General features: G+C 37.0%; 5 protein-coding genes across 16 annotated transcripts in view; 4 read left to right on the plus strand and 1 right to left on the minus strand.

The window, feature by feature from the left end:
- The first annotated feature begins 1,036 nt into the window (after window positions 1-1,036).
- On the plus strand, window positions 1,037-6,992 carry Grp170 (hypoxia up-regulated Grp170 co-chaperone protein). 4 transcript variants are annotated; one of them, XM_014356689.2, is made up of 9 exons: window positions 1,037-1,358; window positions 2,178-2,319; window positions 2,605-3,562; window positions 3,656-3,918; window positions 4,029-4,162; window positions 4,248-4,486; window positions 4,996-5,284; window positions 5,356-5,785; window positions 5,872-6,992. In XM_014356689.2, the coding sequence occupies exons 1-9, from the start codon at window positions 1,351-1,353 to the stop codon at window positions 6,256-6,258; spliced, it is 2,850 nt and encodes a 949-aa protein (XP_014212175.2). In that variant the 5' UTR covers window positions 1,037-1,350; the 3' UTR covers window positions 6,259-6,992. The 4 variants fall into 4 exon arrangements, with proteins under 4 accessions (XP_014212175.2, XP_014212176.2, XP_014212178.2 ...); XM_014356690.2 differs by having other exon boundaries at window positions 4,248-4,459; XM_014356692.2 differs by having other exon boundaries at window positions 4,248-4,441.
- A 537-nt stretch (window positions 6,993-7,529) lies between these two features.
- Window positions 7,530-8,748, plus strand: LOC106642086 (uncharacterized). Its single transcript, XM_014356724.2, has 5 exons — window positions 7,530-7,715; window positions 7,790-7,989; window positions 8,054-8,177; window positions 8,248-8,449; window positions 8,528-8,748. Exons 1-5 carry the CDS (start codon window positions 7,650-7,652, stop codon window positions 8,608-8,610), a joined length of 675 nt encoding a protein of 224 aa, XP_014212210.2. The 5' UTR covers window positions 7,530-7,649; the 3' UTR covers window positions 8,611-8,748.
- Sbat (LSMD1 domain-containing protein Sbat) lies at window positions 8,652-9,595 on the minus strand. 2 transcript variants are annotated; one of them, XM_014356669.2, is made up of 3 exons: window positions 9,519-9,595; window positions 9,159-9,422; window positions 8,652-9,034 (listed from the first exon to the last, which is right to left on the minus strand). In XM_014356669.2, the coding sequence occupies exons 2-3, from the start codon at window positions 9,237-9,239 to the stop codon at window positions 8,774-8,776; spliced, it is 342 nt and encodes a 113-aa protein (XP_014212155.2). In that variant the 5' UTR covers window positions 9,240-9,422; window positions 9,519-9,595; the 3' UTR covers window positions 8,652-8,773. The 2 variants fall into 2 exon arrangements, with proteins under 2 accessions (XP_014212155.2, XP_089453458.1); XM_089597332.1 differs by having other exon boundaries at window positions 9,509-9,595.
- A 2,856-nt stretch (window positions 9,596-12,451) lies between these two features.
- Vps39 (vacuolar protein sorting 39) lies at window positions 12,452-17,022 on the plus strand. Of its 3 annotated transcripts, none has more exons than XM_089597407.1 (10): window positions 12,452-12,919; window positions 13,000-13,176; window positions 13,266-13,499; window positions 13,572-13,832; window positions 13,899-14,143; window positions 14,238-14,663; window positions 14,739-15,056; window positions 15,132-15,558; window positions 15,673-16,111; window positions 16,296-17,022. In XM_089597407.1, exons 1-10 carry the CDS (start codon window positions 12,850-12,852, stop codon window positions 16,354-16,356), a joined length of 2,658 nt encoding a protein of 885 aa, XP_089453533.1. In that variant the 5' UTR covers window positions 12,452-12,849; the 3' UTR covers window positions 16,357-17,022. The 3 variants fall into 3 exon arrangements, with proteins under 3 accessions (XP_089453533.1, XP_089453532.1, XP_014212191.2); XM_089597406.1 differs by having other exon boundaries at window positions 13,266-13,484; window positions 13,524-13,832; XM_014356705.3 differs by having other exon boundaries at window positions 13,266-13,832.
- Window positions 17,023-17,279: 257 nt separating this feature from the next.
- Window positions 17,280-19,824, plus strand: part of beta-Spec (spectrin beta chain) — a 52,297-nt gene continuing 49,752 nt past the window's right edge. For all 6 annotated transcript variants that reach the window (XM_089597389.1, XM_014356728.2, XM_089597391.1 and 3 more), the window contains exon 1: window positions 17,280-18,105. The gene's annotated coding sequence lies outside the window, so the exon portion shown is untranslated. The remainder of the gene's footprint in view (window positions 18,106-19,824) is intronic.

The following is a 19,824-nucleotide window of genomic DNA, read 5'->3' on the forward strand; positions in this document are numbered from 1 at the left end:
TAACGAGAGAGTTTATGTTTATGTTAGGTCGTCCGTGACAAGTCATTTTCACAAGGTCACACGTTACATGACGGTCAAGCATGACATCTGACTTGGCGCGAAATTCGAATTTTTCACTTGTTGAAATGTACATACATGTGTTAACGACGAAAAGTAAACATGGCTCGGAAAATCTTCATCGAGTTGAAGAAATCAATGACTTTTGTAAATACTTATTTTCGTTGTAAACTTTTTTTAATAAAATTTAACGATTTCGGCTCCTGTGGCCCATAGCAGTACAACACTCTAGTACAACAATCAAAAAAGAGTTCGGGGATTACGTTTGCATGAACACATGCGTCATGCGTCAAGGCGACTTTTCTTTCTTGCCCAAATAATAGTCTTCGAACAAAAGTGAGCTGTTATCGATCAGAGAGAGTTAAAGCATTAATACGATAGAAATTGAGTGAGATATCACGTACATACACATTCATTAACTAAAGTAGTGCCTAGTGCCTTCTGTCAATAATGGCCTTTGAGAAAGTTGCTGGTGCGTAGCTGTAGGTAATTATTAATCCATTAGTTTCAGTTTGAATATTGTATAGTGTAAAGAGATGTACGTATAGCTACGAAAGAAAAAAATAGATGGTTTATAGTCACATGCATAAATAACAGCTGTACAAAAAGAGTTTATGTATGCCGAATGATTGTAAAAATCGATCCTGTGCTCAGCTCGTTTGGGGCAAAAATTTATACTCAAAAATGCAAAAAAAAAAAAAAAAAAAAAAAAGTACCTAATATTGCTTTTAATTACACTTTATCTCTCGCGTAAAGTTTAAATGTTTTCGTTTGGACCAATCAAGGCCAAACGTTTTTTTCTCTCCCGATCTCCGTTTCGTCGGATTCGTCAACGCGGCCCAATGAATTCCTGGCTCTGACCGACTCGATCCCATCCTCCAATCCCGTGCTGCCACACTGGCACGCGTGTGTGCGCCGCTTTCCTTTTCTCCCTCCCTCGACCCGCCGCGACGGCCGCGACCCGCGATCCGCGACACACTCACTGCCAGTCACTGCGTGACACACTGTGTGTCTCAGAGGCAACGAACGTGTTGTTGCGGCCGACAACCGCGAAGGGAACAAGTATACTGTGTGTATTTTTAATGAGGATGTCCTCTTGCTCGTAGTCGACAGGTGGATCGAATCGTGTAGTGCGGGAGGAAAACATCCCACCCCTTGTTCTCGTGGGTGGTTTTTTATTCCTCCAAATCTCCGAATGAAGTAGAGTTACTTGGCCCGCTCCTCCTCGTCGCGTGAGCTCTCAAGAGAGAGGACACATTGGTTTTTGTCACACTCGTCGCATCGTCTGTATCAATGCAAGGGTAAATTTTTTTTTTTTTTTTTTTTTTTTCATTTAAAAAGATCCCCTAGCTGCAAGACTTTTTTCCCCTCTTTTCGTTTCCATCGAAACATGACCCATATGCATATCCATCAATTCATAACCCTGTTGGCTCCCTCGAAGCTCCGGCACAGATGGAGAGAGAACGAGTCGGCGTGACAGTCGTCGTGATATCCCTTTAATTCTTTAAATTTTTGTTTTCCGCTGATCGACGTTTCGGAATTTTAGACTTGCCAGTGATAAATTTTTTGTGCAATGAAACGGATTTTTCACAAAGTTGCAGTGATATAAAGAGATTTTTTTTAGGAGCAGTGTCTACAATAGACACAAGTGTAATCAACCTCCCAAACACGTACAGGTACCTATCTACGTGGAACTTTTTTTAACGTCTGATGCTTGGTGGCAATCTATCTCTCCTCGTGTATATGCATCGCAGGAGTCGGTGACATTTTTCGGAATTCTCTCTTTTACATACGTGCTACCTACGTATTTCTTGTATCATATTGATTCGTGGTGTACAGGGGGGCTTGTTTTTTTATTTAATTTTTGGTTATATCTCGTGCTCGTCACACGCATTTTTAAATTCGTTTCAACGTGATTAAGTATTAACTTTTTATCCTTATGGTTGAGTGTTCTCTTTCGTTTGAAGCCAATTACATGTCAGTACAATTTTCTGAATCCATCCAGTTTTCATTTATTATAATAGTTTGAATAATTGCACAAATTATTTTACTGTATAACTATTACATATCTTAAAGATAATTTTTTTCTGTTGTAAAAGTCACAAATGTTTTCATTTCAGAAACAAAATGGCACAGATAAGAAAATTTGTAGTCGCACTCCTGACTTTACTTTCCATTAGTCTGATGTGCAGTCAAACTTATGGACTTGCTGTCATGAGTGTCGATCTTGGTAGTGAGTGGATGAAAGTAGCTATTGTTATGGTAAGATATAAACATTATATTTGTCTTTTATTTACATACCATAATTCAAGACACGCATTTTTCGTTCTACCAATTTGTGATCTATACCGTAATTTAAAGTGCAAAACTCGAATTACATGTTTCTGGTGCCAAATTCTTGTATATAAAAATAGCTCTTTAGCCGCTTTCGAATAAATCTATAATTTGATCTTACTTCTAGTCAATGTGGCCTATTTAAATAATTTATCAAATATCTTTCTCGAAAAAATTTCTCGAATACTAATAATTATGTGCTAATTTTTACAGCCTGGCGTGCCTATGGAAATAGCTTTAAACAAAGAGTCAAAGAGGAAAACACCTGCGATAATTTCATACCACAACGAACGAACATTTGGTGAAGATGCTCAGGCTGTTGGAACTCGTTTTCCAAAAGACTGTTTTTCTTACATACTCGACTTGGTAGGCAAGTCAATCGACAATCCCGTAGTTCAGTTATTCCAAAAACGTTTCCCGTATTACAATGTCGAGGCCGATCCCGAGCGCAACACAATAATCTTCAGGATCGACGAGAAGACCACCTACTCCCCGGAAGAGCTGATAGCGCAGCTCCTGGGCAAAGCTAAAGAGTTTGCTGAGAGAGCAGCCAACCAGGTGATCAAAGAGGCCGTAATCGTCGTTCCGGGTTTTTTCAACCAAGCCGAACGACATGCCATCCTCCAAGCAGCCCATCTTGCCAACATTAAAGCCCTGCAGCTCTTCAACGACTACTCGGCTGTTGCCCTCAACTACGGCATTTTCAATCGCAAGCTGATCAATGACACCGCTAGTTACGTCATGTTCTACGATATGGGTGCAAGTAGTACCACCGCCACTCTTGTCAGCTACCAGAACGTCAAGACCAAGGAGCGTGGCTTTGTCGAGACTCATCCACAAGTGAGCATCCTTGGCGTTGGCTACGACCGAACTCTTGGGGGTTTAGAAATGACCCTGAGACTCCGTGACTATTTGGCCAAGGAATTCGATGCCATGAAAAAGACGTCGAAATCCGTTTTCGATGACCCAAGAGCTTATGCCAAGCTGTTTAAGGAGGCAGAAAGGTTAAAGACCGTGCTGAGCGCCAATTCCGATCATTACGCACAAATCGAGGGTCTTTTGGACAAAAAAGATTTCAAGCTGCTCGTAACAAGAGAGAAATTCGAAGAGTTGTGTGCTGATCTGTTTGAGCGCGTTGCCAAGCCCGTGGAGATAGCTTTAAAAACGTCGGGTAAGATATTTTTCAGCACATGTAATCGTGTAGACAGGCTCTATGGCAATATATTTCATCTAATTTTATTAACTCGTAATTAATGTGTTTCAGGATTGACTTTGGACTCGATTTCTCAAGTTGTACTTGTTGGGGCTGGCACTCGGGTTCCAAAAGTTCAAGAAAAGCTGACAGAGTATGTTAAAACTGAGTTGGCAAAAAATATTAATACCGACGAGGCTGCTGCTATTGGAGCTGCGTACAAAGCTGCTGATCTCAGCAAAGGTTTTAAAGTACAAAAGTTCATTACTAAAGATGCTGTTCTCTTTCCCATTCAAATTGTTTTCGACAGAGCGGCTGAAGACGGCGTTAAACAGGTATTTTTTTTTGTACATACATAAAAATATTCAAACCGTGAAATGCATTTCATTAAGAGAGAGCATTTTGATTGAAATATTTTGAAATTTACCAACAAAACTTGTTGCAGGTTAAAAAAACGCTTTTTGATAAAATAAATCCCTATCCGCAAAAAAAAATTATTACTTTTAATAAGCACAACCAAGACTTTACATTTAATGTCAATTATGCAAAACTCGATCATTTACCAGAAAAAGAAATAGCGTAAGTCATTATTTTTTGTAAAGACAAAGTAAAAAAAAAGGGAGTAAAATTTTCATGCATAATGTATTTTTTTTCAATATTGTAGTGTGATTGGAAATTTAAATATTTCTACGGTATCTTTGATCGGAGTCGCTGACGCTTTGGAAAAACACAGCAACGAAGGAGCTGAGAGCAAGGGTATCAAAGCCCATTTTGCCATGGATGAAAGCGGAATACTCAATTTGATTAATACAGAACTGGTTTCTGAAAAAACAATCATTCCTAGTGCAGAAGAAGAAGGTGCTTTCTCAAAACTTGGTTCGACACTAAGCAAACTCTTTTCTGGTTTGTTCTCACCAATCACGTTTCTAACTAGAGATGGACAGTTTTTAATTATAAATTATTTAGAACTGTATAGAAAAGTTTCACGCTTTTAAAATTGTTATAAGTTTTGTACTATCTGACTATTAAAGTAAATCTTGAGGAAAATCGTGACAAGAAATGATAGATGTATTTAAAAAAGCAGAATATCTCTAGTTTTGACTCGCAAATTCAATTGATGATAACAATCAATAAATTGAAATTTCTTTTTTATTAAAAAAAAAAAAAAAAAAAAAAAAAAAAAAATGGAGAAAAAGTTTTTATACAAAGAAATTTTAATCTTTTTGTTGTAATGTGAATCACAATCATGGGTCTTTTTATAACGAATCACTCACAATCATCACGAGTTGCTTGGCTTTTTTCTCAGCACCTTATCAATAAAACGAATTTAAGCTGTGTGTCAATTGAAATTTCGAACAAAAAAAATATAACAATATTTTCCAGAGACTTCCAATGATTTCTTGATGTTTCAGGATCCGATGAGACTGAGAAAAAAGAAACTGCCGAGAAAACTGAGGACACCCCTAAAGACGATGTCAAGCCTATTCATGAGGAACCCGATTATCCTGGTCTAAAGAAAGAGGCTGAAGAACAAGCAAAGGCCAATGAAACGAAGCCTATTGATGAAAAAGCCGATAATAAAACGGAAAAGGCATCAAAGAAACCTACTACTATTCTTCTGAAGGAGCCTATTGAGTCCAAAGTTGAAAAGCTAGGACCACTAATTTTGTCGGACGAGCAATTCTCGGTTTCGAAGGAAAAGTAAGACTTAGATTTTTGGTCTTTCTCTTTTGCATTATTGAACACTTGAATGATGGCTATATTTATTCTAGACTCAAGGCTCTTGATTTGTACGACCAGCAGAAAGCTGAGCGCGAAAATGCCCTCAACAGTTTGGAAACAGCTATCTTCAACGCACGTCAAAATCTCGAAACCGATGATTACAAGGCTGCAACGACACCAGAAGAGTCCGAAAACATCTTAAAGATGTGTAATAGCATTTCCGAGTGGTTGGAAGATGAAGGCTTTGACGCCTCCTCGGAAACGTACATGGAAAAACTCAAAAGTTTACAGCAATTGACAAACGATCTTTATGAGCGAGTGTTCGAGCACAAAGAACGACCGGAAGCCCTAAAGGGAATGGCATCGATGCTGAATGGCAGCAGAAATTTTTTGACCAATATGCAAAGTCTCAACATATCTCAAGAGATTTTCACTGAGGTTGAGATTAAAACTTTGGAGACAGCCATCAATGAAACACAGGTATTTTCATAATAACAGCGCAGTTTTTGTTAGGTATGTTAAAAATGGCGATTATGAAATAGTAATGAAATTTTGTAAATTATTAGGAATTCTATGATACGGTAGTGACAAAGACGTCCGAAACAAAACTGCACCTGCCCGTCCCATACAAAGTTCGCGACATTGCTAACAAGATGGCAATGCTCGACCGTGAAGTGAAATACCTCGTCAACAAAGCGAAAATCTGGCGACCGAAAGTTGATCCAGTGAAAAGTGCGAGCAACACCACCCAAAATGTTGAAGAGGAAAAGTCCAACGACAAGGAGTCAAAGGACGATAAGAAATCTGATAAAAGTGAAAAAGAGGCTGAATCCAAAAATGAAGAAGCTGAAACGATGAAGCAGGAAGAGACTCTAGAGCTACCAGGAGCTAGTGACGAGGAGCCAACGAAACCTGAAAGTGCTACCTCTAAAGATAAGCACTCAGAACTTTGAACACACCACATGTTGATGACAAAATAAAACAGTTGTGAATTTTTTTTAAGGAAAAAAACAAAAAATGGACGATCGCGATTATTGTCGATCGATTCGTCGTTTTATTTTTGTGCGAGATGAAATTGCGAGTGCGTTCATTGAGTGAAAAAGCATCGTGTAATAAGTGAAATTTATCACGCACATTTTATTGTGAAGTATCACTAGCACATTTTAATTTTACGATGAAGATCAAGAAAAAATTTTTTCTATTTACATAATTGTGCAATAATGAATTTATTTTTTCTTTTTTTTTGTTATACGTAATAATAGTTGATGTATATACACAGTACACACATTGATGTTACCCACACATTCTTTTATCGAGCATTTATGTAAGGATTTTCAATTTTGAGCAATTATTGCCTTTCAATAATTTTTACTGCACACCAATGTTTGTTTTACATGAATACAAAGAATGGTAATTGATATAAATTTAGGTAAATCTGAAGAACAGACTCAAACACCAGTTTCATCTACTTAGATTCGTGTTTTGATAGATAAACATAAGTTTGGGCAACGAGACTTCTACAGTGTGATGTTGGAGAGCATTTACTAGAGATATTTTACATCGCATAATGGTCATTTACAGGCAGGGAAAATTATCACGGCATCTAAAATAACTATGGATTTGCAAGATAAAAAAGTGCATTGTCATAGATTTTCATACTGGAACTTATTAAATTTAATAAAAGATTCATTGTTGATTGATTAACCCAAACACTATCGTGATTTACAAAAATGAATCTGGAGTTTCAATTAATTTAGATAGGAAAATTGTAGTTCAATCATTAAGTTTATAATTATGTCGTTGTGCAAGTAGCTAAAGTTAAACTTGTTTGTCATTTGAATGAAAAATTTTATAAGAAGTGTGCTGCAAATAGTTTTTTATTCCAATGAATAAGCTATGGTTTGGAGTGAATAAAATAAATGGTATTTATAAAAAAAAAATATAAAATCACGTAAATAATATTTCAACCCTTTCGATTTTGTACATTAGTTTTGCATGTACCTTGACTAACCTAACAGAAATCAGTCAAAAACAAGAACATCTATCACAATCTATGTATAATCATTTGGATTCTTGGACTTAATACATATAAAACTTGAAATGAAATGGTTGGGAATTTGACTCACGATAAAAATTATACCGTTTTTGTAAAATGATCTCCATACTTATGTATTTTTAAATCACAACAAACCTACCACGTGACTTTTCACCCTAGCTTAACCTGTCAAAATGTTGCCGCATTGTAAAAAAAAAAAAAAGAAAAATCCAAGCTATTAAAGAGTTATTTCTAAATTTAATGTTATTTAAATTCTCATGTTTACTATAAATTAGTTTGCCTACAATCATGGCCTATCGAAATATTTTCAAACAATTATTGAATAATTTAAGGCCCATTCATCCTGTTGTAATAGTAAGATTGTTTTTTATACATGATGAGTATTTGCCGTGGTAAAATAATTTGTTTTGTCATATTTTCAAGCACAGTATGCAACAACAGTGTTCATAAGTCCAGATCCTCCGAAAAATCCAAATGATGATCAGAAACTTATTTTTGAAACGCCAAATGCTTCAAACTTATCTTATGATTATTTGTTCAAACAATCAACAGTCAGTGCTGTAAATAGTGCTTCTCAAACTCTGACTGTGACATACACCGCTATAGAAACTACTAGTAGGGAATACAGGTAAACGTTGAACTTGTCTGCAGGCCGTAAGCAAGAAATTTCAAACTAATTTAATCTTTTGTAGAAAATTGTTAAACCGACTCATTTCCCTTATGAATGAAGCCATAATGCATGATGTATCTGATGCACATTGGGATGAGATTCTCGAAATCAGGTCTCAAATACATGAAAAGAAAAAATTACTTACAGTAATAAACACTAACAGACCTTAGATATCTTACATTGACCTTGAATATTTACTTAAACTGTCTATTGTAGAAATTCATTGCTTACATGGAATATGTGCACAAAATGTCAGAGGCTGCATCCGAGATAAGTTTCCTAGCAGGCATGGATAATTTATCTACATCACTGACTCAAAGGATAGATGATGCTCTTCGCAAAGTACAAATTGAAAAACAAAGTAACTCCGAGTTGGAACATGAGTATGTGAGGATACAAGAGGAAGCCATAAAAAATGGTAAGCAGGGAAATTTGAGTGATGATTATTGTCACATTTGAGTGGATAACTTGATAACAATGCCTTGTATTTTTCAAGCTAACAAAAAGAATGACACAGGAGACGACACCGACACTCAAGATGTACAGTTGATAGATTTGGATAATTTAGATGATGACTGAATCCGTTTTTTCAGATCCATACTTAGATAATATAAACACCATTGACTCTAGCAATCAAACATCTTATTTATTATTTACACTTTTTTTTGTACATAATTTATTTGATAAAAGTTTTTAATGAAAAACCGAAGCGCTCTGCTGCACTATAGTAACAAAAAAATTATCATTCAGCGGAATGCTGGACATCAGGCATCAATTGTATCGTCACGATATGTCGCCCTGGAACCATCACTAATCCCAAAGCCCTTGCCTCAGAGTTCTCGGGTAAATATTCGGAGCACAGACCCAGTATGACATTTGCATCTCGATCCGTGCATAAAAACGCCCCAGTCAATATCCGGCCGTCCGTCATTTTAATCTTGAGGTAACGGTTCAGCCAACTTCTCAGCTTTTGCTTGCCTGGCGTGTCCTTTGCAGCTCCAGCCTGTGTGAGAATAAAAATCACATACTAAGAACACACATACTCAATTGATTGTGAATAAACTAGCTAATTTACAGCTCATAAACTATGAATGAAAATACACTTTGAGAGTGAATGAAAAACTAACTTCACTGTCGACTTCTCCGTTCTCGGTGACTATTCCCTCGTTTGTCATTGTATGGTTCTGCTCGTTTTCCCTCGAGTCCATGGAATTAAACAAGACAACAACAGGGCGGTAAAGACCTCTTCGATGTATATTTTTGATGTCAGAAAAGCATTAAATTCTACAACTCTGCCAGGGCGATTTGTGTCTGCTCATTTTTGTTGACTTATTCTTAATGGACGAGATTTTTCATGTTTTTACTTCTCACAAAAAATGAAACTTTCTTATCTAAAAATAAAGAGAGAAAAACTTTGGGACATGTGTGATTGTGATAATTATGTTTGTTGTCACTGTTGTCAGTTGTACTATAATACCTATACGCACAATATGAGTGCACAAAAAAACGTACATATATACGCGGTAATATACGAGTGCACGAAAGCGCGTACACACAAGTTGCAATGCAGACGAATTCTAAAAATTCTGAATCAGAGCTTTGGAGTCTAGAGCTATGTAATCAATCATAAACCAGCCTCAACTAAAACTACAGATACAAAATAAAAATTTGACACTGTCATTGCTGTTTGAGGCAAGTATACAATTTATCTTTTACCCAAAAATCAACCTCCCATATATTTATACTTTTGGAGCTCAATTTTTGGGTAAAAAATAGATTGTAAACTTGCCGCCAACAGCACAGATAACGTTAACTTTTTATTTTGTATCTGTAAAATTAGTTGCGGCTGGTTTATAATCAATTGCACGGCTTTACTATAGATAGTAATAATTATTTGGATCAGCGCCATCTAGCGTTGGGGATTCCTGAAGTAAAAAGTGGCCCTAAACTTTTGACCCACAGAATTAGCGCTTAGATCTATTTAGTTAATTATAAACCAGCCGCAACTCATTTTGTAGCTACAAAATAAAAAAATAACAGTATATGTGTTTTTGGCGGCAAGTTAACAATCTATTTTTTACCAAAAAATTGACATCCTATGTATTTATACTTTTGAAGATAGATTTTCAAGCATAAGATAAATTGTTAACTTGCCGCCAAAAACACATGTATCGTTATTTTTTTATTTTATAGCTTTATCATGAGTTGCGGCTGGTTTATAACTGACTGAATGGCTCTAATCCTGAATGCTCTGATTGAGAATTTTAGGAGCCACTTTTGGCCAAAAAATAAAGACCGCTAGATGGCGCTGATCCAAAATAATTATTGCTAATTACAGTAAAGTCACTTTATTAGTTATAAACCAGCCGCAAATAATCTTATAAATAGACGATAAATAGTTGACATTGTCTGTGCTATTTGCGGCAAGTTTACAACTTATCTTTTACCTGAAAATGGATCTCTATAAGAAAATAAATATTCTACTTATCTTATACAGCTCATAAAATCTAACATTTTTACAAAATTACAATACTTTAGACCTTTTATCATTAACTCGCGGAAGCACAGCCGTTTAACTTTATAGTTCCAACAAACAGTAAACTTATATAACATGTCCATAGCAAAATTTGTGTTACAGAAATCTTGAATAACGGTCAAACAAATACGTAAATTAATTAGTCTTAAAGAGGCAACTGAAAAAAAGGCCTGTAAAAAAAGTACAGTCACATAAAGAGTCTCTTATAAGAATGGAGCATTGGATCTCACTTAATCAGATAAAGTTGGGTTCTTTGTTTATTTGTAATACTTCAAATTTACTTCTCTGTAATAAATGTATTTTTTTATTTAGTGAGATCCAATGCTCCATTCTTAGGAGACTCATAGCGTGACTGTACTTCTTCTATACTTAGGCCTTTTTTCCAGTTGTCTCTTTAAGACTAATTAATTTACGTACTTGTTTGATCGTTATTCAAGATTTCTGTAACACAAATTTTGCTATGGACATGTTATATAAGTTTACTGTTTATTGGAACTATAAAGTTAAAGGGCTGTGCTTTAATGAGTTAATGGTAAAAGATCTAAAGTATTGTGATTTTGTAAAAATGGTAGATTTTATAAGCCGTATAAGATAAGTAGAATATTTATACTTTTGGAGGTCGATTTTGGATATAAGGTCAATTGTAAACTTGCCGCAAGTAGCATAAAAAATGTTAACTTATTATTTTGTATTTATAAAATTAGTTGCGGCTGGTTTATAATTAACAAAGTGACTTTACTGTAAGTAGCAATAATTATTTGGATCAGCGCCATCTAGCGGTCTTTATTTTTTGGCCAAAAGTGGCTCCTAAAATTCTGAATCAGAGCAATCACGATTAGAGCCATTTAATCAATTATAAACCAGCCGCAACTCATCTTGTGGCAATAAAATAAAAAAATAACAGTATATGTGTTTTTGGCGGCAATTAAACAGTGTATGTTTTACTCAAAAATTTATCTTCAAAAGTATAAATACATAGGACGTCGACTTTTTGGTAAAAGATAGACTGTTAAATTGCCGCCAAAAACACATGTACTGTTATTTTCTTATTTTATTGCTACAAAATGAGTTGCGGCTGGTTTATAATTGCCTAAAGGGCTCCAGGTGCTAAAGCTCTGGATCAGAATTTTAGGGCCACTTTTTAGTCCAGAAATCCGCAACGCTAGATGGCGCTGATCCAAACAATTATTACCACTTACAGTAGAGCCATGTAATCAATTATAAACCAGCCGCAACTAATTTTATAGATTGATGGCAAAAATTTGGCATTGTTCATGCTATTTGCGGCAAGTGTACAATCTATTTCTTACCCGAAAATCGACCTCCAAAAGTATAAATATTCTACTTATAAGGTTTAATAAAATCTACTATATGGCACTACTTAGTAGTGATTACTATAATTACTACGCATATCTTCACGTATATCTTATACCATGCTCGGTGCTCTTTTTACCTGAATGATAAAATCCAAAGTAAATACACGGTATAAAGACTATAAAGTCAATATGTATAGCTGTATGTATGATACGTATCATGTATCATACGTATCGTCACTGTCAGTCTGTCTGGTCTGTCAACTCTGTCAGTCTGTCAGAAATGTGTCGTCTTCGTTCGTCTGTCGTCTGTCGTCTTCCGAAGAAAACAGTCTTCAATCTTTTTAAATATTTTTTATATTCATGTAAATTATATCTCTAAGATTTCTTTCAAGCACAAATATAGTTTTTAAGAATACGAAAAATGGCATGTGGGAGTCATTTTGAAATCTTTACACGAAATTTAAGCTCAAAAAATATTTTGTCAGATTACACTAAGGTAATTTACTTGTGCAAGTGTGCGCGACGTTGGATGAAAGATACGTATTACGTTTACGTAGGAGTAGGAATACATATTCTTAAATTACACCAAGATAGATATATCTCAGCTGTCAGATGATGAATTAACGATCAATAGTTTTCATGTGTATATATTAGCAATATTTACTTAATTAAATAATTTTTAATTTTTTCAAGAACAGCATTAGTGAGTTATTTATTTCAAAGTACGTAATTTGATTGAAGAACAACTATATAATATGACCTAAAGACAACAGTGTGGTTTTCCTCTTGATGTTGTCACTTAGCAGACGAAAGATCAAATTTCAGAGAAGTGTTTTACTAAAATGATCTCTTTATTTATCTCTCTTGTTCTTGATGACTCATAAAACCAGCTCTTAAAACAATAGTTTTCAGTGAAATTTCATTTTTATTCCTAAAATAAGTAGTAGTTAATAAAAAGTGGCCAAGATGTTGGAGGCTTACGGAGCTACTCTGATGCTTAAGCTTGGAGTGCAAATTGAGTCCATGACAGCTTACGGTATGAATCTTGAAGAATGTTTGTTTTTGGTACTTGAGGTAGCATAACGAAGCTGATTAAAATACATTTAAACTTTTCAGATGATTATTTGTTGATTGGCACTAGAGAAGGCCACTTGTTGATGTACAACGTAGCTGATGCAAAAGATGGTGAAAACAAAAGTCCATCGCTTTACAGATACAGCAAAAACTTTAGCAAAAAGCGCATCGTACAAATTGCAGTAGTTCCCGAGTACAACTTGTTGCTGCTTTTGACAGGTGTAAATATGCACAAGATATGTGCTTTACATAATAATACAGAAAACGTTTGAGTTAAATTTGTAATCTTGAAAATTATTTCATTTTAGATAACATAGTGTGTATTCACGATTTGAATTCAACAAATCTTAATCAAATCGGTCAGTTGCAAAAAACGAAGGGAGCTACGTTGTTTGCGTTGGATATTCAGAGACACGAAACCATGACTGGAGAAAAGAAAGCTGTTGTTAGATTGTGCGTTGCAGTAAAGAGAAAACTGCAGCTGTATTATTGGAAAAGTAAGACTAAGTCTTTTGAGGAGTTTTTCAGTCCAAAAGTAGCTGGTTCAGAAGAGTTTTTCAGTAAAGATGAGCTACTCCAACCATCTGGGTCGGACATGCCTAGAGAATTGTCAGTTCCTGATGTTCCCAGAGAGTTGGCTTGGTGCGGAGAAACGTTGGTTCTGGGCTTCCGAGGTTTTTCTTACACTCTGATGGACTTTCTTGGTAAATCCAAAGAACTCTTTCCAACTGGAAAATCTCCAGAACCTAGTATTTCTAAAATATCCGATAGTTCATTTGTTCTGGGAAAAGATTCCCAATCTGTTATAATGGATACCAAAGGCGAATTGATACAGCACAATCCCATCAAGTGGTCCGACTTACCAACAGCCCTAGGTAACCATTACCCATTAATGTTTTTAAAATATTCTCCTTTTTGTTATCACATGTTAATATTTTTAGTGTGGGACGATCCTTACTTGTTGGGCATAGTCCACAATTCATTGGAAATTTATACTTTGGACAATTGTATGCATATTCAAACAATTCCTGATCTCAACAATGCACGGTTGATTTGTAGATGCAAGCAGGGAAAAGTTTATGTAGCGTCGATAAGCCAAGTGTGGTGTATTAGTGGTACTGACTTTACACAGCAAATTCGAATATTATTGGAACAAAGTCAGTTCCAACTAGCTCTCAAACTTACTGTGAGTTTTTCCAATTAAAAAACTGATTTTTTTGAATATTTTATTTTTACCACTTGAAAAAAAAAAAAAAAAAAAAAATATTTTTTTGCTACAGAACTTGTCAGATTTGTCAGAGGAAGAAAAAGCAAAGAAAACATACAAAATACAAACCCATTACGCTCATCATCTGTTTCGGAACAAAAAATTCCGCGAAGCAATGGAGCAATTTTTAAAGCTGGGCACCAACCCGTACGACGTGATCCGTCTGTTTCCCGATCTTGTGTCGCAAGAACCGAACGTGAATGAACAAAGTGATCTTGAACCGCAGTTGCCGAAACTTCAAGACCGCGATTTAGAGAACGGTTTGCTGGCTCTCATAGATTTTTTGACGGAAGTCAGATACAAATTGATCAATGATAGTCAAGCTAAAGCTAACGAAAAGTCGAAAGGAAAATCCATTCCAACTGAAAAATCGAAAAACACAGCTACTGATAAATTGTTGAAAATCATAGACACAACTTTGCTTAAGTGTTATTTGCAGGTAAATTTCGGGACAACGGTAGTTTTTTTTAGTACTTCAAGAGTATTAATGTGATTTTTTTTTTTCTTTTTTCAGACAAATGATGCTTTAGTTGCGCCTCTGTTAAGACTGAATCATTGCCATCTGGCAGAAGCCGAAAAGACTTTACTTCAGCACCAAAAATATCCAGAACTAATTATTTTGTACCAAACCAAAGGCCAGCATAAAAAAGCACTGGAACTACTCGAAGAGCAGGCAAAAGAAAATGATTCAAGTCTCAAGGGGACCGAAAGAACGATTCAATATCTCCAGCATCTTGGTAAAGACCACATGGACTTGATTTTAAAGTTTGCTGGCTGGGTACTGGAACAAGAACCTGGAGAAGGTCTACGAATCTTTATGGAAGATGTGCAGGTTAATTACACCAAACTCATGCTTCTTCTTCGTAAAATTGACAACCTGTTAGTTTAATGAAATTGTAATCATCAGGAAGTAGAACAATTGCCGAGACCCAAAGTACTTGACTATCTTCTCCGCTGTCACAAGGATTTGGCAGTCCAATACTTGGAGCACGTGGTACATGTCTGGGAAGACGATAATCCCCTGTTCCACAACGTGTTGGTGCATCAATACAAGGACAGGTGTCTAGCTGCGACGTCACCAACAGCAACTCCGGCAGAAAAGCAAAATATCCAGCATGTCCGCCAAAAGCTGCAACAATTTCTTGAAAAGTCGCAACACTACACGCCGGAAACTGTACTCAGGGATTTCCCGTTTAATTGTCTTTACGAGGAGCGCGCTATTATTCTAGGTAGACTAGGTCGACATAAGCAAGCTGTGTCGATATACATCAACTTGTTGAACGACGTGCCGAAAGCCATACAGTACTGCAACAATGTTTACGCTAGATATCAAAGTAAGAATTCGTTCATTTGTTTGATATGTTGCGTTGGATCCGATAATTTGGTTGTAATCATACGATCTGGTTGTGCGAAAATCATGAGTAAAAAAAAAAAAATCTCATCGACAGGTCAGAGTCAGACTGAGAAAAGTAAGCCGGCAAACAGCAGTGCAGCTGAAGTGTACATAACGTTGATTCGACAGCTCCTGAATCCTAACGAAAGCGACACCGAGTTGCCGTCACTCGTTGAATCCCAGCAAGCTCGCACAGCTCTACCGGACCTCGAAACTGCCCTGGAACTACTCGAAGAGCACGCCTCGAAGATCGAACCGATAAAAGCCATCGAAGCCCTTCCCGATTCGGTGCCAGTCGGACGTATACGTCATTTTCTCGAGGCAAGCATGCAGAACAACATCAACGAGAAGCGAAAGATGCAGGTGCTGAAGGGATTGTTGTACGCGGAGCATCTCCAGGTGCAAGAGCAGCGCATGCATTACGAGTCACAAAGTGTCCTCATGACCGAGTTCAACATATGTCCTGTCTGCAAGAAGAGGTTTGGCAAGCAAAGGTAAGAGTTTTGTTTTTACGTTTTTTCGTTGCTATTATGAATAAGTTCATCTTGACTGTAATAATGTTTCGATGGAATTTTCAGACTCTGTAGAAACGATTTCTAAATTATTAAATTGTGCTGCTTAATCGTGTTTTATTAAATCATAATTTATAGATGTTTTGTATAAAAAAATTGTTTTCAGTGCCTTCGCGAGGTATCCCAATGGTGAAATTGTCCACTATTCCTGTCAGCGCAAAGTGTAAGATTCGAAATGATGATTTAAATGTCAACTCCAACTCCATCTTGCATGTAATGTAAGCTTTTCAAGTAGGAAGAAAACCAACTGATCATGATTTTTCAACAAAAATCCGGTTGGTGGAACCAAGACAGTAAAAAAACCAGAATGTGCTTTTGTTACAGTAAATTACAAATCATCGCTGAACCGCTAGATTTCAGAACCTCGACGCACTTTCATTGGTGTCCACATGGTTTTATTATTATAACATTACTGTGAAAAAAATCATTTCAAAGTTATCATTTTCTCTATAATGATTATATTATAAGTATTACTCAGTGCTGTTTATCCCTTTATTATAATTTTCCCATTAGTTATGGACCAATTTTCAAAAAAACATATTTATGTATTTATACAAAGCGTTGTTGTATTTTTCTAACTTGATTGAATCTGTAATCTGTAGTTTTTATTGTAAATACTTTCGAATAGGTTTAAATATGTTATGTCAAATTAGCAGATACAGATTTATATGAAACTCGATTCATAATTACTACATACAGAATCTGTCGCTTATTTGTTTGCGATCACATGGTAAAATTGTATAAAACGCCAGTTACCCAAACGTGGTAACATCGTAATAAATATATCAACTTTGCGTTTGATGTGGATACCGTGAAAATATTACAAAATTAAGTGCATGTCCTGTAATTGCATGAATAAAAATTTTTACGATTATAAGCGAAACTTGTCTCAAAAAATTAATAAATAAAATCCAATAGTCCTCGATCAGAAGGAACTACTTCGCCGTGGCGTATAGATGTGTTAGTTATCCCCTCTTTTCTGCAGGAGAGATGTGTATTGCGTGGTGATGTGCAGCGCAGACGCTCCCAAATCGGAGCTCGCAAACTCGCAAGGAGAAAAAAAAAGAGAGCTCAGCAGTCGCGCGCCGGTCGTATCCGAAGGAAGGCGAGGAAAGAGTTGTCCCAGGAGAAAAGAGCTCTCCGCTGCCGAGGGCAGACGATTTACAAGGACAATATCCGCTGGATTTATGTATATACATGCTCTCTTTTTGAAGGAGAGCCAGTTGTTATACCGTGTGCTGTACTGTTAGTGCGTACTGTATGTGTATACGTACTATTACGTGCATGAGGTCATTGAGGTGGTGGTGTAATAATCAGGCGAGATCGCGAGATCGTAACAACTGTAACAAGGCATGAGCTAAGGCGTATATATATACATATATACACACACTACTCCAAAACAGCCCATCATTGCGGAGAGAGAAGAGAGGATTGTCGCATTAGACTTCTGCTGCTGCTCCCGCAGCCGGTGACCGCAACAAAAAGAGGGCAGCGTCCGGTGTGTGTGCGTAAAGGGCGTCCTTTGACGCTGAGACACCCTCCTCTCCACCTCAGACCTCTATATATAGCTGGAAGCCCGGGCTAAACTACGTATACACAAGTTTGTTGTGCGTGAGTGGTGTTGTTGGTGTATCCGTGGGGTGTTGTTATCAGGCAGTGCAATCTTGCCGCAACCGCAGAGGTTCTGTGAACAAAGTCCACCACCCTGCGATCCCTGCCCCCAACTCGTATGCGAACAACGCCTACTCCGTGTACGTAATAACAGGAGAATTAGTCGTGGAGGGAGAGAACCGCCGATGCATACACTATCTTTTTTTTTAAGTATACAAGGAAGTAGTGGTATCATCATCGGTAGCGGTGTTTTTTATGCTGGTGTTTGAGGGCGAAACGGTGCCGTGGGCTCCTCCTGTCTCAGGGTAAGTCTCTTATCATCTCGCCACGCGACCTCGCCTTTATATACACTTACAAGCGCCACGAAATGATAAAACGTACACCCTCGCGTATCCCGAGAGAAGCATATATATGTACATTGAGAGAGCCGCGCCGACGAGGAGTAGATAGGCGGCGGCGGCAGCGCCGCCGAGAGAGAGAAAAGGCAAAAATGGCGCTTACACCCGACAACGACGACTACACGGAGGATTATTGTCCAAATAAAAGTCGGTTCTCAAAATAGCGTCCTTGTTAATTAATGTGTTGTAACCAAAAAGTACGATGTATGACACAAACATTTCAAGTGCATGCAGCATCATAAAATTAAGGTGTATGTACACGTTTATATTGCGTGCATACACTGCTAATCTCGATGTCACAATACATACACCAAAGTTTTCAGTGAACGCTCTTGCATTCACTGAAATTTCCAGTGTACGTTGAAGCGTTCACTGAAATTTCCAGTGTACGTTGAAGCGTTCACTGAAATTTCCAGTGTACGTTGAAGCGGTCACCCAAGTTGAGATTTTGTATCCATATACCATGATACAATGATAGGTTAATAAAGTTATTGATACACGGGAAGTTTTTAGAAAGGGTTTGACTTTTCAATAAGTTGCAAGGTACAAAGTTTTAATGATGCGTTTGTGTAACCAGGAACGTTTGATACTCACAACCATATGATACGAGCCACATAACCTGTAAAGTGTCAACTTATAAATATCCTACACGGCACCTTAAGTTTCACCGAGATTTTGGATGCATCCTGCGTCGTACATCGAAAATCTCGGTGTACGCTGTGTCGTACATCGAAAATCTCGGTGTACGCTGTGTCGTACATCGAGAATTTCGGTGTACGATATATTTACACGCAAAATGACCGTGCACACGCACCTTAATTTTTTGTTATCAGTGTACCTTAAAAATAACGTGTCATACATCATACTTTATTGTTCATACATGCTTATTGACGATGCTCTTTTATTGTTCATCGAAGTTTTCAGTGCTTGCATGTGAGAACAGTGATTATTTAGGACAATAATCCTCCGTGTACTGGACAGGACTGGGTTGTTTTACTTATCCTCCTCTGGGTTATCACTTTATACATATTCTTCGAGCCTCGATTAAGTAATCTTTCGTGCTCCCACTAGGGGTAGGGTTAGCTTGCTTCATTTATCTCTCTCGCAGCTTTTCTTGGAACAGCCGGCTCGAAACGTTTTGGAGCAGAGGCCAGGCCCTTCGTTAAAGGACAAGGACTGGATGGGTACATAACATAACAATGGAGCCTGGATTTCTGGGCTCCTTTGCTGGGTCGGACATAGGGACTACGATCGAAGGGAGGGTTAAATATAGGTCAGGACACTTGGTAATGTTGTTTGTTTTCCTCTATACGTGCTTCCATAGCTGTATATGTTATGTGGTAGGTCCTTTCGGATCGTTTTAATCAATGGGATGCTCTCTTATAGGACTAAGTAGAGGAAAGTATTCTTATATCAGTCCTTTGTGCAAATAATGATTAGGTATGTGTTACAGTGACCTGTATGTGTGTGTGTACCGTAACTCGTTTTTAAAAACTATTTGATAGTTTCCCAGCAAAATGCAATGCAATAATTTTTATTATTAATCAAGCTCGAGTCGTTAAATACTCATTTGTGCATTGGATGAAAAAGCGAGTATTGGTTGAGCAAAGAAAGAAATGCAGTAAG

The sequence above is a fragment of the Copidosoma floridanum genome, unplaced genomic scaffold (genome assembly GCF_036245765.1).
Source record: "Copidosoma floridanum isolate Cflo_tuat_1 unplaced genomic scaffold, Cflo_Japanese_pri ptg000032l, whole genome shotgun sequence".
NCBI lineage: Eukaryota > Metazoa > Arthropoda > Insecta > Hymenoptera > Encyrtidae > Copidosoma > Copidosoma floridanum.

Excerpts from the sequence above, each read along its gene's own strand:
- Grp170 (XM_014356689.2), top strand. Across the intron at positions 4,163-4,247 it reads TTACCAGAAAAAGAAATAGC|TGTGATTGGAAATTTAAATA; the intron begins GTAAGTCATTAT and ends TCAATATTGTAG. Across the intron at positions 5,786-5,871 it reads CAGCCATCAATGAAACACAG|GAATTCTATGATACGGTAGT; the intron begins GTATTTTCATAA and ends GTAAATTATTAG.
- LOC106642086 (XM_014356724.2), top strand. The coding sequence starts at position 7,650 with ATGGCCTATCGAAATATTTTCAAACAATTATTGAATAATTTAAGGCCC. Across the intron at positions 7,990-8,053 it reads ACTACTAGTAGGGAATACAG|AAAATTGTTAAACCGACTCA; the intron begins GTAAACGTTGAA and ends AATCTTTTGTAG. Across the intron at positions 8,450-8,527 it reads AGAGGAAGCCATAAAAAATG|CTAACAAAAAGAATGACACA; the intron begins GTAAGCAGGGAA and ends GTATTTTTCAAG.
- Sbat (XM_014356669.2), bottom strand. The coding sequence starts at position 9,239 with ATGGACTCGAGGGAAAACGAGCAGAACCATACAATGACAAACGAGGGA. Across the intron at positions 9,035-9,158 it reads ACGGAGAAGTCGACAGTGAA|GCTGGAGCTGCAAAGGACAC; the intron begins GTTAGTTTTTCA and ends ATTCTCACACAG.
- Vps39 (XM_014356705.3), top strand. The coding sequence starts at position 12,850 with ATGTTGGAGGCTTACGGAGCTACTCTGATGCTTAAGCTTGGAGTGCAA. Across the intron at positions 13,833-13,898 it reads CGACTTACCAACAGCCCTAG|TGTGGGACGATCCTTACTTG; the intron begins GTAACCATTACC and ends TAATATTTTTAG. Across the intron at positions 14,664-14,738 it reads TGCTTAAGTGTTATTTGCAG|ACAAATGATGCTTTAGTTGC; the intron begins GTAAATTTCGGG and ends TTCTTTTTTCAG.